Genomic DNA, 17,546 nt, shown 5'->3' with positions numbered 1-17,546 from the left:
CTATGTGAAGATGAGGTGTGAAGTTTCAGTTGGGGCGATGGATAGTTACAAGGTAGCGAGGAAGGATCTAAAGAGAGAGCTAAGACGAGCAAGGAGGGGACATGAGAAGTATTTGGCAGGAAGGATCAAGGAAAACCCAAAAGCTTTCTATAGGTATGTCAGGAATAAGCGAATGACTAGGAAAGAGTAGGACCAGTCAAGGACAGGGATGGGAAGTTGTGTGTAGAGTCTGAAGAGATAGGCGAGATACTAAATGAATATTTTTCGTCAGTATTCACTCAGGAAAAAGATAATGTTGTGGAGGAGAATGCTGAGCTCCAGGTAAATAGATTAGATGGCATTGAGGTACGTAGGGAAGAGGTGTTGGCAATTCTGGACAGGCTGAAAATAGATAAGTCCCCGGGACCTGATGGGATTTATCCTAGGATTCTCTGGGAGGCCAGGGAAGAGATTGCTGGACCATTGGCTTTGATTTTTATGTCATCATTGGCTACAGGAATAGTGCCAGAGGACTGGAGGATAGCAAATGTGGTCCCTTTGTCCAAAAAGGGGAGCAGAGACAACCCCGGCAACTACAGACCGGTGAGCCTCACGTCTGTAGTGGGTAAAGTCTTGGAGGGGATTATAAGAGACGAGATTTATAATCATCTAGATAGGAATAATATGATCAGGGATAGTCAGCGTGGCTTTGTGAAGGGTAGGTCATGCCTCACAAACCTTATCGAGTTCTTTGAGAAGGTGACCGAACAGGTAGACGAGGGTAGAGCAGTTGATGTGGTGTATATGGATTTCAGCAAAGCGTTTGATAAGGTTCCCCACGGTAGGCTATTGCAGAAAATACGGAGGCTGGGGATTGAGGGTGATTTAGAGATGTGGATCAGAAATTGGCTAGCTGAAAGAAGACAGAGGGTGGTGGTTGATGGGAAATGTTCAGAATGGAGTTCAGTCACAAGTGGAGTACCACAAGGATCTGTTCTGGGGCCGTTGCTGTTTGTCATTTTTATCAATGACCTAGAGGAAGGCGCAGAAGGGTGGATGAGTAAATTTGCAGACGATACTAAAGTCGGTGGTGTTGTCGATAGTGTGGAAGGATGTAGCAGGTTACAGAGGGATATAGATAAGTTGCAGAGCTGGGCTGAGAGGTGGCAAATGGAGTTTAATGTAGAGAAGTGTGAGGTGATTCACTTTGGAAGGAATAACAGGAATGCGGAATATTTGGCTAATGGTAAAGTTCTTGGAAGTGTGGATGAGCAGAGGGATCTAGGTGTCCATGTACATAGATCCCTGAAAGTTGCCACCCAGGTTGATAGGATGGTGAAGAAGGCCTATGGAGTGTTGGCCTTTATTGGTAGAGGGATTGAGTTCCGGAGTCAGGAGGTCATGTTGCAGCTGTACAGAACTCTGGTACAGCCGCATTTGGAGTATTGCGTACAGTTCTGGTCACCGCATTATAGGAAGGACGTGGAGGCTTTGGAGCGGGTGCAGAGGAGATTTACCAGGATGTTGCCTGGTATGGAGGGAAAATCTTATGAGGAAAGGCTGATGGACTTGAGGTTGTTTTCGTTGGAGAGAAGAAGGTTAAGAGGAGACTTAATAGAGGCATACAAAATGATCAGGGGGTTGGATAGGGTGGACAGTGAGAGCCTTCTCCCGCGGATGGAAATGGCTGGCACGAGGGGACATAACTTTAAACTGAGGGGTAATAGATATAGGACAGAGGTCAGAGGTAGGTTCTTTACGCAAAGAGTAGTGAGGCCGTGGAATGCCCTACCTGCTTCAGTAGTGAACTCGCCAACATTGAGGGCATTTAAAAGTTTATTGGATAAACATATGGATGATAATGGTATAGTGTAGGTTAGATGGCTTTTGTTTCGGTGCAACATCGTGGGCCGAAGGGCCTGTACTGCGCTGTATTGTTCTATGTTCTATCGCTCCTCCCCACCCGGTAATGTAAAGGCAGACGCCTTAGCTAAAGCAGGATCACGCCATGGTCACTTCTGGCAGCCACCCGAAAGCGAACCGATACACTCAGTACAGGTTTCCCAGACCAATATTGAGGATCTATCTCAAGCCCAAAAAGCAGCCGACACCCTCAAACAGGTTTTAGACGGCAACTTCCCAGCCCCCTATGATAAATGGAAGGACGCACTGACTGTACAGGACGGCTTAGTTTAAAAAAACGGAATTTATGTGGACCCCACCCAGGACAGAAACCAGCTCATTTACCAATTTCATGACGGACACGGACATCAGGGGATAGACAATACCATTGCCCATTTCAGACTTTGTGTTGGTGGCACGATTTAAAAAGTGATGTAACCCATTATGTCGAGAATTGCCTTATCTGTGCTCAGAACAATCCTGAATGTTACTCAAAGAAAGGACAATTACGACTTCCGGTTGCGGCTATGCGGAGCTAAGTCACACATTCGGCGGCTCCCGCAAAAATAGACTTTTGGGCTCTTTTCAGGGCCCCCAACGGCACTTTTTCGACGTTTCCCGGTGTGGGAAGGAGATTTCAACAATTCCCCGATAGTATATGGCTTTTACCAGGAGCAGGGCGACTAAAAAGGTGGTGGTGTACCCGAAGAAGGTGCGAGGGAAGAACAAAATGGCGGGTGGAGACCAGGCAGCGTGGATGCAGTGGGCGCAGGAGCAACAGGAGGGTATCCAGCGCTGCTTCAGAGAGATTAAAGCGGACCTGCTTGAGCAGATGAAGGCTTCTATTGATAAGCTGCTGGAGACACAGACGGCTCAGGGGCGGCGATCTGCGACACCAAGGACGAGATCTTAGGCCTGGCGGTAAATGTGGAGGCGCACGAGGCGCTCCACAAGAAATGGCAGGAGCGGTTTGAGGAGATGGAGAATCGGTTGAGGCGGAAGAATCTGCGGATTCTGGGCCTCACGGAGGGGCTGGAGGGGCCGGATGTGGGGGCCTATGTGGTCACCATGTTGAACTCACTGATGGGAGCGGGGTCCTTCTTGGAGCTGGAATGGGCCCACAGAGTGTTGGCGAGGAGGCCCAAGGCTAACGAGCCTCCGCGGGCGGTGCTGGTGCGGTTCCATCGGTTCGTCGATCGGGAGTGTGTGCTCAGGTGGGCCAAGAAGGAGAGGAGCAGCAGGTGGGAGAACGCGGAGGTTCGAATATACCAGGACTGGAGTGTGGAGGTGGCGAAGAGGAGGGCCGGGTATAATCGAGCGAAGGCGGTGCTGCACAGGAAAGAGGTGAAGTTTGGCATGTTGCAGCCGGCGCGACTGTGGGTCACCTACAAGGACCGGCACCATTATTTTGAGTCTCCGGAGGAGGCGTGGGCCTTTGTTCAGGCTGAGAAGTTGAGGGTCGGGATGGGCGTTTGGGGATTGCGGTTGATATGTTACTTTTGGAGGGGGGGGTCTTTTGCTCTTGGTTTCTTTTTTTTTCTTTTGTGTTTTTCTCTTTCTAGTCGGTGAGGGTGGTTAGGGGGGGTTGGGCACTGTTTTGGTTGGGTTGGTCGGGGGGGCTCTTGGAGGGGGGTAAGAAAATGGAACGGGTGGATGGCCAGCGGTGAGATGGGGCCCCGCGGGGAGGGGGCGGCCCGAGTCGGGGGTGAGGGGACTGAGCTTGTAAAAGGAGCTGCGGCAGAGGAGGTGGGGCCGGGTAGGTGGAAAGCGCGGGCTTTTTCCTGCGCTGAAGACTGGAGGGGGCGGGGCCGGAGCGGGGAAGCGAGGATTGTTTCCCGTGCTTAGGATGGAAGGGGGAGGGGGAGAGCCTGTGGATGGGGAACGGAAGAGGAGGGTGGGTCACACAATGGGAGGAGTTGAAGGGGAGGCGGAGTGGCCGGGGTCAGCAGGAGTCAACTGACTTGCGGAAGTGCAATGGGGGGAGTAAAACAGCTAGGATGGGTCCTAGCCGGGGGGGGGGGGGGAAGGGAATCGAGTTGCTGCTGCTATGGTCAAGGGGGGCTGGAACGAGTGGGGGGGGGTCGAGACGGGGGTCTACCGTCGTGGGAAACGGGCCGGGCGTGGGGTGCGGGCGCGTGGCTGGCCGAGGAGGGGTTATGGCTAGTCAGCGGGGGAGGGGGGCAGGTAGCCCCCTGATCCGGCTGATAACCTGGAATGTAAGGGGACTGAATGGGCCGGTTAAGCGGGCCCGTGTGTTCGCGCACCTGAAGGGGCTCAAGGTGGATGTGGTCATGCTCCAGGAGACACACCTGAAGGTGGCAGACCAGGTAAGATTGAGGAAAGTGTGGTAGGTCAGGTGTTTCATTCGGGGCTGGATGCCAAAAATCGAGGGGTGGCGATCTTGGTGGGAAAGGTGTCATTCGAGGCGTCCGTTGTAGCAGACAATGGTGGTAGGTACGTAATGGTAAGTGGTAAGCTGCAGGGAGAGAGGGTGGTACTGGTCAATGTGTATGCTCCGAATTGGGATGATGCGGGTTTTATGCGGCGCATGTTGGGTCGGATCCCAGACTTGAAAGTGGGGGGCCTGATAATGGGGGGAGACTTTAACACGGTGTTGGATCCGGCACTGGATCGCTCCAGGTCTAGGACGGGTAGGAAGCCGGTGGCGGCTAGAGTGTTGAGGGGGTTTATGGAGCAGGTGGGAGGGGTGGACCCTTGGAGATTTGCAAGGCCGGGGGCTGGGGAATTTTAATTCTTCTCACATGACCATATACTTATTCCCGAATCGACTTTTTTATTTTGAGCAGGGCGCTGATCGCGAGAGTAGAGGATACCAAGTACTCGGCGATAGCCATTTCAGATCATGTCCTGCATTGGGTGGACTTAGAGCTGGGGGAGGAGAGGGACCAGCGCCCGTTGTGGCGCTTGGAGGTGGGGCTGTTGGCGGACGAGGAGGTGAGCAAGCGGGTCCGAGGAAGTATAGAGAGGTACCTGGAGGCCAACGATAACGGGGAGGTCCGAGTGGGGATGGTATGGGAGGCGCTGAAGGCGGTGGTTAGGGGAGAGCTGGTCTCTAGGGCCCACATAGAGAGGAGGGAGCGGGGGGAGAGGGAGAGGCTGGTGGGGGAGATGGTGAGGGTAGACAGGAGGTATGCGGAGGTGCCCGAGGAAGGATTGTTGAGGAAGCGGCGCAGTCTCCAGGCCGAATTCGACCTGGTGACCACCAGGAAGGCGGAGATCCAGTGGAGGAAGGCCCAGGGGGCGATTTAAGAGTATGGGGAAAAGGCAAGCCATATGCTGGCGCATCAGCTTCGGAAGCAGGACGCAGCTAGGGAGATCAGGGGAGTTAAGGACAGGGGAGGGAGTGTGGTGCGGAGTGGGGTTGGCATCAATGTGGTCTTCAGGGACTTCTATGAGGAATTGTACCGGTTCGAGCCCCCACTGGAGGAGGAAGGGCTGGGCCGCTTCCTGGACCAATTGAGATTTCCGAAGGTGGATGAGGGACTGGTGGTGGAATTGGGGGTCCCGATTAGGCTGGAGGAGCTGACCAAAGGGATAGGAAGCATGCAGGCAGGGAAGGCACCGGGGCCGGACGGTTTCCCGGTCGAATTCTATGAAAAATATATGGACCTGTTGGGCACGTTGCTAGTTAGGACCTTCAATGAGGCAAGGGAGGGGGGGGCTTTGCCCCCGACAATGTCCCGGCCACTGATCTCCTTGATCCTGAAGCGGGACAAGGATCCCCTGCAGTGTGGGTCTTACAGGCCGATTTCCTTGCAAAATGTAGATGCCAAGGTGCTGGCAAAGGTCTTAGCCTTGAGGATTGTGTGCCGCAGATCATCCACGAAGACCAGACGGGGTTCGTGAATGGGAGGCAGTTGAACGCGAATGTGCGGAGGCTTTTGAACATTATCATGATGCCAGCGAGGGAGGGGGAGGCGGAGATAGTGGTGGCGATGGACGTTGAGAAAGCCTTCGATAGGGTAGAGTGGGGGTACCTGTGGGAGGTGCTGAAGAGGTTTGGGTTTGGGGAGGAGTTTGTCAGGTGGGTTAGGCTGTCGTATGAGGTCCCGATGGCAAGTGTGGCCACAAACAGGAGGAAGTCCGAGTACATTCGGTTGCACCGAGGGACGAGGCAGGGGTGTTCCCCCCTCCTCTTCGCACTGGCGATTGAACCCCTGGCTATGGCACTGAGGGAGTCGAGGAACTGGAGGGGGTTGGTGCGGGGTGGGGAGGAGCATAGGGTGTCGCTTTATGCGGACAACCTGCTGCTGTATGTGGCGGACCCGGTGGGGGGAATGGTGGAGGTAATGAGGATCCTTGGGGAATTCGGGGATTTCTCGGGGTACAAGCTCAACATGGGGAAGAGCGAGCTGTTCGTGGTTCACCCAGGGGACCAGGAGAGGGGGATTGGCGAGCTCCCATTAAAAAGGGCGGAGAGGAGCTTCAGGTATTTGGGGGTCCAGGTGGCCAGGAGCTGGGGGGCCCTGCATAGGCTTAATTTCACAAGGCTGGTGGAGCAAATGGAGGAGGGGTTCAAGAGGTGGGATGCATTCCCGCTGTCCTTGGCGGGTAGTAGGGTGCAGTCAATCAAAATGACGGTGCTCCCAAGGTTTTTGTTCCTGTTCCAGTGCCTCCCCGTGTTTATCCCGAAGGCCTTTTTCAGGCGGGTTAACAGGAGTATAATGGGGTTTGTGTGGGCGCGAGGGACTCCGAGGGTGAGAAGGGTGTTCCTGGAGAGGAGTAGAGATATTCTGGCCTTTGCGTCCCTGGTAGCCCGTCGAAGGATTCTTCTTCAGTGGAAGGATGCGAGGCCCCCAAGCGTGGAATCCTGGATCAACGATATGGCGGGGTTTATTAAGTTGGAGAGGGTGAAATTCGCCTTGAGTGGGTTGGTACAAGGGTTCTTTAGGCGGTGGCAACCGTTCTTAGATTTCCTGGCAGAACGGTAGACATTGGTCAATGGCAGCAGCAACTTGGGAGGGGGGGGGGGGGGGGTTTACTTTACTTTATTTTTATTTTTGTTTTCGTTATTTACACTGAAGGGTCTGAGGGGGTGTATATACCTGTTGTGTTAAGTCGGGGTGTCAATGTTAATTTATTATTTATGTACAGGGGGGGAGGGGGGTATGGAGGGTTGCTTTTCTAGATTGTGTTTTGTACTTAACCCTGTTGGGTTCCTTTTTCATTTTGTTATTGATATTTAATGAAAACCTTAATAAAAATTATTTGTAAAAAAAAAAAAGAAAGGACAATTACGTCACACCCGACCTGTGAATGGCCCTTGGACAAATTTGCAAATCGATTACATTGGTCCCCTTCCCCCTTGCAGAAATGGTTTCAAGTACCTACTGGTTGTTATTGACACCTTTACTAAATGGGTAGAAGCATTTCCCTCACGGACAAACACAGCAAAGGCCACCACTAAGATTTTGACCCAACAGATATTCACACGCTGGGGTCTTCCCCGCAGCATTGAGTCAGGCCAAGGTTCCCACTTCACCGGCAGAGTCATGCAAAATGTTTCAACAATTTTTGGGATCAGGCAGAAATTCCATATAGCATATCGCCCCAATCCAGCGGCATTGTCGAGAGAATGAATCGAACTTTAAAAGCGACCATTAGGAAGATGGTGCAACAGAACAATACCACGTGGGACACCGTCCTCCCATTTGCTCTCATGTTCATTCGGAACACCGTTTCCAGTTCCACAGGTTTCAGCCCCCACACTCTCATGACCGGAAAGCCTATGAAGGGTGTTGAGTATTTATTAGGCCTCGATCTGGCAAGCCCTACAGTAACCGCCCTCACCCACGAAAAAGCAGTCCAACAGGTTACAGATAACATTAAAGCGGCACAACTCGCTGCAGCTGTCCGACTAGGCGCTAGAAGGAAGCAGAGTAAAGCCTGCTTTGACAAAACCGTCCACCCCGTAGAGTACACAGTCGGTCAGCAAGTAATGGTTTCACTTTACAACCCCAGTTCTTTCCCCCAAATTTGCAGGACCCTACTCCATTTCAGACAAAGTGAGCCCATCCGTGTACAAGGTAACATACCACAACGGTAAAACTGTTTGGTTCCACATCAACCAACTCAAAGTCTACGGATCACGATGTAGCCACTCCCACCACATCTCTCTGGCAACAGGAGACGATTACGCCCCGCCAATCGACAACCTAGTCCGACCCCTATGCCAACACTCCCCAACCATGCCGGCATTTATCCCTTGTCCATGCCCACAGACCCGAATTTGTCTCCACCCACAGGTACAGACTTTCACCTTGAACTTGACTCCGATGACAGCCTCCCGGATTTGATTACTATCCCTGAACACTGGCGTGATCTCTCTGCCCCCAGTCACCAAAGCCCCCGGAACCATGACTTAGATAGCTTTGACCCCCTATATGCCCTCCCCCAGGCACCGCCACAGCCACCGCTCGACGACAGTAACTTGCCCTCCACTCCCACCGCCCCTATGCCTCACGACAAACAAGCCCCTCTTTGGCACCGTGACAACTCTTGCAGACTAGTAAGGCACGACGATTCGGATTATCTGACGCCCCACGTGGCCATGGCACAGAAACGGCAGACACAAGCCTGGCAACCGGGAGATGGTGATGATTCAGATACTGACTCTCGTTTCGGTAATGCTTTTACAACACTGTTTGGTACTGAACCCTGAGGTGTCCAGATGATGAGAAAGAGACACCGCCTAAGTATTAAGGTGTCCAAGAGGGTACAATGCCCTGTGACAGTTAAAGGCACAAGTTTGTCAAGAAACAGATCACTGTTCTCCCAGTCTTTATGACAAGTTTCCACAAAACTACAAACTCTTACCATCCACCCAGGTCACCAAGGTAGGGAGTAACGGCACTGGTCCCCGCCCTACCCGAGGACCCCAAATGCATCCGGTCAGTTAAGCTCGGGTAGTGGAGTAACGGCACTAACCCCGCCCTACCCGGGGATTCCATCCATTCTTATCCTGCAGCGGCCCACATGCACCTCATGTTCCCTTCTCTTCATACTCTCTGGAATGGTTCTCTACACTCTGCACTGCCTTTGGCAGGCCTTAGTTTCACCTTCTCTACTCTCCCTTTGGTTGTGGCCTGAAGAATGCATTTTGCCACGTTCCGTACGCTCAGCCCTTCTTTCCTTTACCCTCCGCAACCCCCTGTTCGCTCCCCACCTGCTATTTACACATATGACACAATTGGTTGCTATACACACTGCTACATGCGAACTACCTCTGAACCCTGGGACGAAACTCTATAAAACTGGCCGCCCTAAAATTCGGTTGGTTAAGATAAGCCTCAACCACCACTGGTTGCAAGTAAAGAAAAGACTGGTCGAAGAAACTGTCCGACCACTCCCCGCATCGACCACAAGCTGCGAGAGTCTCTGTACTTCAAAAATCTGCATTTCTTGTCTCTCCAAAATGGAATTCAAAAAATAAAAATTTGGGAGTCACACATGGTGGCAATCATAACGGGTAATTGGAGTAAGGAGAGAAAGACTAATAAAACGAGATATTAACCGAAGATAATAACAGATACTATGCTTGCACCTCCAGGATTACACGGAAAACAGAAAACACAGGATGAAGCAAGGACTGCTGACATGTGTCTGGATCATCGCTGGACTTCTGAAACTGCACGTGCAACGGACTTTTGTTACAAACCCCACACCAGCCCCGAACACTACCACACAACAGGCCACCACCAGCCTGGACACTACACCACACAAAGACAGACATCGAAACCCCCATTGGTGCGAAAGCATTTCCAAATGGAACCCCCTTTAATACATAGTAGAGGCCCTTCTAGTAATTGCAATAATCTGCAGTGTCATTCAGACACTTCGACTCCATAAATGGTGAGCAAAAGCCTCCCGCTCCCCGATATATACAGTCCGATCCCCCTTCTTTGGAATTCAACAAAATTAAATTCATGTACCAATCGCTGCTATAAATAAACCATGTACTTCTTTAACTTTATTAGGATTAAGTAGAAAGGTGATGCTGCTGTTTTAAATTTTGTACTGTATATAAGTTCTTTGATATTCACCAGCAGCATGAGAGTAGCTTAGATAGTGTTAGCTAGAGACCAACTGTGCGGATAAATTAAATGTTTTATAGTGACCTGAATTATAGTAACCGTTAGAGATTAATTAATTGATGGATGTATTAATGAAATATTAGGTAAATGTCCCAAACCATAAGATAGAGTAGAACCTTGCCTTGACCAAGGGTGACCGGGCCACCAAGGATGAACAGGGATCGATAGTGTGATCCACCACGATTCGCGTTCAGGATCAAGAGGAGTGGATTTAGCCATCTAAGATGGCCACATGCAAAGGACCATGGGAATTATGGTGACCCAGGACTCCGACAGATACAGAGCCTGTGTATATTTGAAACACAGGTAACCAGGCCCGATCAAAATTCCTGCTCGTTTGCATTTCAATGGCCCATTTTCCCAGGAAAATAGAACTCCAATCAAGCAACTGGTACAGCCACAGACTGATCGGCGCCACTCCCTTTACTCCGAAAGCCCAATTGCCAAGGTCAATGACCGCTAAGGACCCGCCCAGCTACCAAGGCACCCGCCCCTTTATTGGCCAAAATCGAAGGCCGTGATCAGAGCCCTATCGAACAATTGGGTCCAAGGTTAAGGACCGCCCCAAAGAGCGTGAAATCCCAGAGAGATAAAAGACAGCAGAGCCATGTGTTCTGTCTCTTTTGGATCTGGCCTGTGCCAACCCAATTGCAGCAGGAACAGCCAGCTACTTTCAAGACCAACGATCGCTACCTGAGGGATGAGACCAGCAGAGACAGAGTCACTTTCTTCGAACCAGCCAAGTGAAATCCAGATAAAGGTCTTATTCATTTGCACAGTGCCGGCCGCCCTGAAGTTAAGCATAGGTTATTGTAGCCGATAGGTGATAGGTGTAGTTTAACTCATAGTAGATATTGTGTTTGCATGTCGAGGTAACTCTTGTGTATGTAAATAAACCATCTTTTGAACTAACTAACTGGTTGTGTGGTCATTTGATCGATATAAAGGAAGGCTTGTGGTTCACCAACATTATTAATAGAGCAACAGTGCACTGGGCTTGGCATAGGTGGGAGAGGCCATGAGCGTCGTGGGCAACACCGCCAGGACCAGCCAGCAGTGTTGTAAAAAAACAGGCTGCCAAGTAGACAGCACTGTGCTCGGCACTAACCCCAGAACCACACATCTGAAACTCCATTTCTCCCCGCCCCATTCAGAGGGTGACCAGCCCCCCACCGTGCACCACCTGCTAGCACCCATACCAGCCACCATTGCCATGTGGCCTGGCCATGAAGGCCACCAGCTACCCACCCCACTGTGATGCATGCGTCAAACTGTGTTTTCTGTCTCCATCACATTTCTTTTAAATTTAGAGTTCCCAATTCATTTTTTCCAATTAAGGGGCAATTTAGCGTGGCCAATCCACCTACCCTGCACATCTTTGGGTTGTGGGGGCGAAAGCCACGCAAACACAGGGAGAATGTGCAAACTCCACAATGACAGTGACCCAGAACCGGGATCGAACCTGGGACCTCGGTGCCGTGAGGCAGCAATGCTAACCACTGCGCCACCGTGCTGCCCTCTCCACTACACACACACACATAACCTCCATCAGTCATGCAGGAGAAGGTGGCCCACACCAGCAGGAGATGGAAAAGACCAGAGGGGGACCGCCAGACCTGCGGCCCCTCACAGCAGCAGAGCGGCCGGCCCGGGATCTAATCGGTGTGCCTGGAGAGAAGCAGTCACCAAGGCGGAGCTCGGCATCGGACAAGCAAATGAGACTTCCCTGACTTGGGGTTCCCCATGACACGTGTGTCACCTCCACCACCCCCACACCCCAGTCCACCACCACCAAGCCCATATAACATCCCCTACCCCACCCCCTCCGCCAGCCCAACCCACAGTCCAATCATGCATCACGTCTTGTATCTTGTGGGATCGCCTGGCGATGAGGTAGGCCCTTCCAGTTTCAAGGGGGTGGACAATTGAAGGGTGGCCTGACCCCAGGGACTAGCTACCACCCAGATGGGTTTCGGGCTTCTGGAAAGAGATGTCCTATCTATAGTGGAAATGCAGTTGCAGATCCAGAGACTGCATAAGAATGTGTCCAGTGCCTGCAGGTGCAGTTGGAGGAGTCCAACTACCTGCAGGAGTAGGAGGGGGTGCTGACCACACTTGCCACCCAGATGCCATCCGCGGTGGAGGCCTTGGGGGTGAAGGTTTTGTCCAGGGGTCAAGGTGTCCATGGCCTGGGGCAGTCTGTGTGGGCTGCCCTGTCACAGAGTCACATATCAGGACAACCTGGATATTGAGCGGCACTCCAGAGCATTGCCCAGTCGCAGCGGGCCATGGCAGAGGGCATCGGCAGCATTGTCCGGGCATTGGCCGATGTGGTGCAGACCCAGAAGATGGTGGCACAGTCACTGGCTGATGTGGCACATTCCCGGAGGGAGGTGGTTCACTCCTTGTGCTCCATGGCCGCGAGCATTGAGACCCTGTTTGGGATGGGAGTGGACCTCCAGGACTGGCAGTGCCAGGTGGCAGGGGAGCCTCTGGGGTTAGCTCTGCTTGCACCCCTGTCCCAAGGAGTAGCCCGGGGGCCATTGGGCACCCTGAGGGAGGAGGAGGTGCTGGGGCCTGTGCTGGTGACTCACGCGGGGGAGGTGCCAGAACACCACAATGCCCTCCGCATCCTGACCATGTTGCATCTGATGGGCAGAAGAACAAGGCGGTACCATGCCATCTGGGACATCGGAGCAGCAGCCAGGCCCAGTTGCCCCAGAAGACTGCTGCCAAAGGGGACCCATGTCACAGGACAGGAATCACAGCAGGCCGCCTTCTCTTCTGATGTACCGCCTTGGGATATACCTAGGCGTCGCGTTAGGGCCCGGAAGGTCAGAAAAGGTAGACACCAGTTAAGTTGGCACTGGTGCAACACATAGGATAGCGTTAGGGGCTAGGGCACAAACCTGTATATATTTATTTATATGTTTATATATAGATTTATATATTTTTTTCACTTGTTCATAATAAACACATTCACAATGTCATAAACCTTCCTCGGTGCTCTGTCAGAAGGGTGTGAGAGATGGATGTTGGGGTTGGGCATGGTTCAAGGATCCCAGTTCAGCCAGTGCTCACCGCTCTGGTGGTCCCACCCCCATCCCTCTCCACCTCATCACCCCCCCCCCCCCCCCCCACCCCACCCCCGCCCCTCCAAATCACACACACACAAACTGCCAACCCTTGGGTTCGGTGGAACCGTGTGATGGAATGGCCAGCTCGCATGCAGGGATCACCCAGGTAGATGGTGGAAGTGCTACTGTGGGTAGGGGTCAGACACCAGAGCTCATCACAGAGCGGGTTGTTATCATCATCCCATGGACCAGACCCTCTATTACTGCCAACCCAGGGCCCTCATCCCTTAGTGAGACAGGTGGGAATCATGGACGGGGTTGCTAGGGGGGAGGGAGGGTGGCGCAGGGAGGGTGTTCATGGGAAGAGGTGGCAGTCTGGGGATGTGGGGATGGGATGTCCGTGCCGTTGGCAAGGCCCCCTGGTCAGTGAACCTGGATGTGATTGGAGCATCCCGTGCGTGTCGGCCCTGCAGCACAGGTTGTGTTACCTCCTGTGCCTGCCGGGCCCTATGTCCTTCCCATTATCAGGACAATGATAATTGTCCTCCCCCACATCCTTCTCGTCGGACAAGGCCGAGCATTCATCTTCCTCCTCCACATCACCCCTCTGCTGCATGCTGTTGAGGGCTCCAGCTCCTACAGCCTCTGTGCATCCCCCAGGGCTGCGGCGATGAGGATCAATGCCACCATTCCTGGTTGAATTCCGAAGTCCATCGTCTGCAGGGGGTGACAGGCAGACATGTTAGCATGGTGTGTCCCCACCCCCATGCCAAACCAGGTCCACCCAGCTACTGTGTGGCCCTGGCCTACACTGCAGACCCTGCCGCTGCATATCTCCCCTTGCCCTCCCCATCCCCACACCGCCGTTCCCCCGGCACTCTGCCCTCCACACCCCAGGCCGGATGCAAATCCCTGCTGCCAGTGGTTCCGGAGACTGGCACTACCCATGCCAGTGGAAAGATCTGTGGCCTCTGCTCTGCCCGGTGCCCTCCTACAGGGGCTTCTGTGGGCTTTGCACTTGGGTGGGATGCATGCTGCAGATGACGTCGGTTTTGGTGGTGGGGGGCTGCAGTGTGGGGGTTGGGGTGTGGGATTGGTGGGGAAGTGGTGGTGTTGGGGCACCTATATAGCCGGTGTCACTCTACACAACCATGGGCCATGGTGGCTGGTCAGTGGGATGCACAGCAAGATGGCTGCCTTGCAGGCCTTGGCAATGGCTGTCCATGCCTGAGCATCCTTGGGGGGTCAGCCTGACCCCACAGCCATCCCAGGTCACCCCCCCCCCGAACCTGTCACAGCCACCCCCCACAGCCCACGGGCACGCCTCTGCATGTACTACCTCCTTTCTCTACCTCATCGGCCATGGTGCCAGTTTCCCGATTTCTGAAACCACAAGTGAAACATTCTGTTGGTAATTCCCCCTGGCAGAGGCAGAGCATCGCGGAGGCCTCAGGGAATACGCAGTCAGGCCCGCTAATGATATGTAGGTGACATTCACAGCACGTGTGGAGCAGAACGCATTGTCGCCGCTGTCGCGGCACCGGAGCATGGCATTCTGGCTGGTGCCTGGCATCCACACGATTTTGGCTTCACGACTGATTCTCCGCCCAAAGACCTCTACCCGGCATTGGCTGATGGAGAGTCCCGTCCAGTACCCTGCATTTTTCTCTCTACTTTAAAAGCAGAGAAGGCTGAGGGGGGGGGGATATGATTGAGGTGTATAAGATTGAGGCAGGATAACTAAGAAACCACTGTTCCCCTTGCTTGAAGGGTCAATCACAAGGGATCATAGATTTAGGGTGAGGGGCAGGAGATTCGGAGGGGATTTGATATTTTTTCACTCAGAGGTAGGTGAGAATCTGGAATGCATTGCCTGAGAAGGTAGTGGAGGCTGGAAACCTCACAACCTTCAAAAAGCACTTGGATGAGCACTCGAAACACAATCACATTCAAGGATATGGAACAAGTGCTGGTAAGTGGGATTAGCGTGAGATATGGAGTAACTATTGTCAGTGAAGACTTGATGAGCCGAAGGGCCTTTTCTGCACTGTACGACTCTGACTCTGACTTACAGGCACATCCCAACTATTGAATCATGAACCAAAACAATAAATAGAATAAAAGATATGGGAACAAAGAAAATGAACAGGAACGATTCTTACACAGTCCATCAGTGCAAACCATTTTTATCCGTTTATATGCACATGCCTAACTCTCACCCCAAGCCTCGTGACTTTCACTCACCTTGGGTAAATGGCTTTCAGCTTCTGAACCTTTTGCAATGTTTGATGGTCCACTAATTCGGCAAAGGTCTGCACACCAATCCTCACGATCCTGGTGCCTTGGCTCTTGATACTAAATACCCTCATATCTTTGACGTTATTGACCACAAAGTATTGTCGCAAGCCCTATGTACGAATAATGGCAGAACTGTTACAGGTAATATGGTTCGTGGTCACACATGCTGAGCAATCAGGAGACTCAATATCGGCTACAGGCCAAAGGTGAAGACATGCTTGTTCTCTCAGGTTCAACACTGCATCATGCATCCATGAGAGAATGCCTAAAAGAACATCGCATAAACGATACCCTAGCACCGGGTGGCCAGACAGTTGATAATGGACATGGTATCTAATGACAGGGTCCATAGTCTGACATATCAGGAAAGAAATCAAACCATTTCCTAGAAGGGGAAGGAATAAACTGCATCTCTTTGGGTTCCTACAGCATTGGTGAGAGCGCACCTCGAGTACTGTGTGCAGCTTTAGTCTCCTTTCGTAAGGAGGGATATACTGGCTTCAGAGACGACTGACTAGGCTGGTTCCTGGAATGAAGGGGTTTGTTTTATTGAGGAGAGGTTGGGCCTGTACTCATTGGAGTTTAGAAGAATGAGAGGCACTTTTACTGAAACATTTAAGATTCTGAGGACGTTTGACAGGGAAGATGCTGAGAGGATGTTTCCGCTGGGGGGGGGGGGGGGGGGATGGATTTCAAACTAAGGGGAAACGTTTCAATAATACAGTCTCTAATTTAAGGCGAAGAGGAATTTCTGCTCCGAAGGTCATTAGTCTGTGGAATTCTCATGCCCAGAGAACAGTGGAGAGCACGGCACTGAATACATTCAAGGCTGAGTTAAGACAGATTTTTATTTGATAAGGGGGCAGGCAGGAAAGTGATGTTAAGGCCACATCAGCGTCATTTTATTGAATGGCGGAGCAGGCCTGAGGGGCTGAATGGTCACTCTTAAAAATACAGGGTAAAGGTGGATATATGGAATTGGGTCACATGAATGAGGCTTGATCTCACTGAATGGTGGTACAGGCTTGAGGGGCTGAAAACCTCCTTTTGTTCTATCTACCAGCTGCAATGTAACAATGCGACAAGGCTTCTTTGACCACACGTTCCAAGCCCATGACTTCAACACCCTCGAAGGACTAGGGCAGCAGGCACAGGAGAATACCACCTCATGCAAGTTCCCCTCTCCGCACACACCAGCTTCACTTGGAATTATATCGCGGTTCTTTCACTGTTGCTGGGTCAAAATTCCAGAACTTCTGGAAGTGTTTGTGATGTGGGAAAAGCAGCAGCCTATTAGCACACCGCAGGCTCCTATAAATGTAATAATGATCTGATTCACTGTTTTGGTGAAGTTGGTTGAAGGATAAATATTAGCTAGGACACCAGGAAGAACTTCCCTGCTCTTCTTCTAGCTGGTACCTTGGGCGCATTTGTGTCTCCCTGAGAGGTCAGACAGAGCTTCAGATTAGTGTTGCATCTAAAGACATGGGGCGGGATTCTCCGAGCCCGCCCTGGGTCGGATAATCGGCGTTCATGACGGAAAGTCGCGTGATGCTGGTCCGACACCGTTTCGCTATTCTCCGAACAAGCAAAAATGGCGTGGTCGTGAAAGCCGCTGCGCGGTCCGGAGAATCGCCTGAGATGGTCGGATGAGCGATTCTCCGGGCTCCCGGCGATACTGCTGCATGATGGGCCGAAGTCCCGATGGCATGCCCCACGCGGTCGGCATGGGGGGGATCTAAGGCTGGCGGGACGGGCACGGCCGTGGCTGGGGGGGCGAGGGGGGACCCTCCAGATTCGGGTAGGGGCGTGGGGAGGACAGCCCGGCCGGACAGGAACGGCCCGCCATGGCAGGGCGGTGCTAAAACCACGGATGCCATTATGGCGGCCAGGCTGATGGGCACTGACCCCAGACGCTGGCTGAGCCCAAGTCTCCCGGCCGTACGGATGTGTGCCGGGCACCCCAGGGGGTAGCCCTCCCAGCCGGTGGCACCCACGTGCGGGTAGGTCCAGGGTCGCACCCACGACAGCCCCCGGTGAGGGCAGTGCCATTCAACGGTGGCGCTAGCAGGAGGTACGGGCAACAGGAGTCAGGGCACCAAGGGGGTGGGGGGGCATGCGTGGCTGGGGCGCAAGCTGCCAACCAGGGCGGCCATGTAGCCCATGGCACCTGGTT

At 52.7% G+C, this 17,546-nt stretch overlaps 1 protein-coding gene across 1 annotated transcript in view; it reads right to left on the bottom strand.

The window, feature by feature from the left end:
• Window positions 1-17,546, bottom strand: part of LOC140394804 (cyclic nucleotide-binding domain-containing protein 2-like) — a 159,051-nt gene that overhangs the window by 11,175 nt on the left and 130,330 nt on the right. Inside the window, 1 exon segment of the mRNA XM_072481993.1 lies at window positions 15,317-15,480. Coding sequence (XP_072338094.1) covers window positions 15,317-15,480 — 164 coding nt within the window.

The sequence above is a fragment of the Scyliorhinus torazame genome, chromosome 2 (assembly GCF_047496885.1).
Source record: "Scyliorhinus torazame isolate Kashiwa2021f chromosome 2, sScyTor2.1, whole genome shotgun sequence".
Classification (NCBI taxonomy): Eukaryota; Metazoa; Chordata; class Chondrichthyes; order Carcharhiniformes; family Scyliorhinidae; genus Scyliorhinus; species Scyliorhinus torazame.
This window is presented reverse-complemented; position numbering and strand designations above follow the sequence as displayed.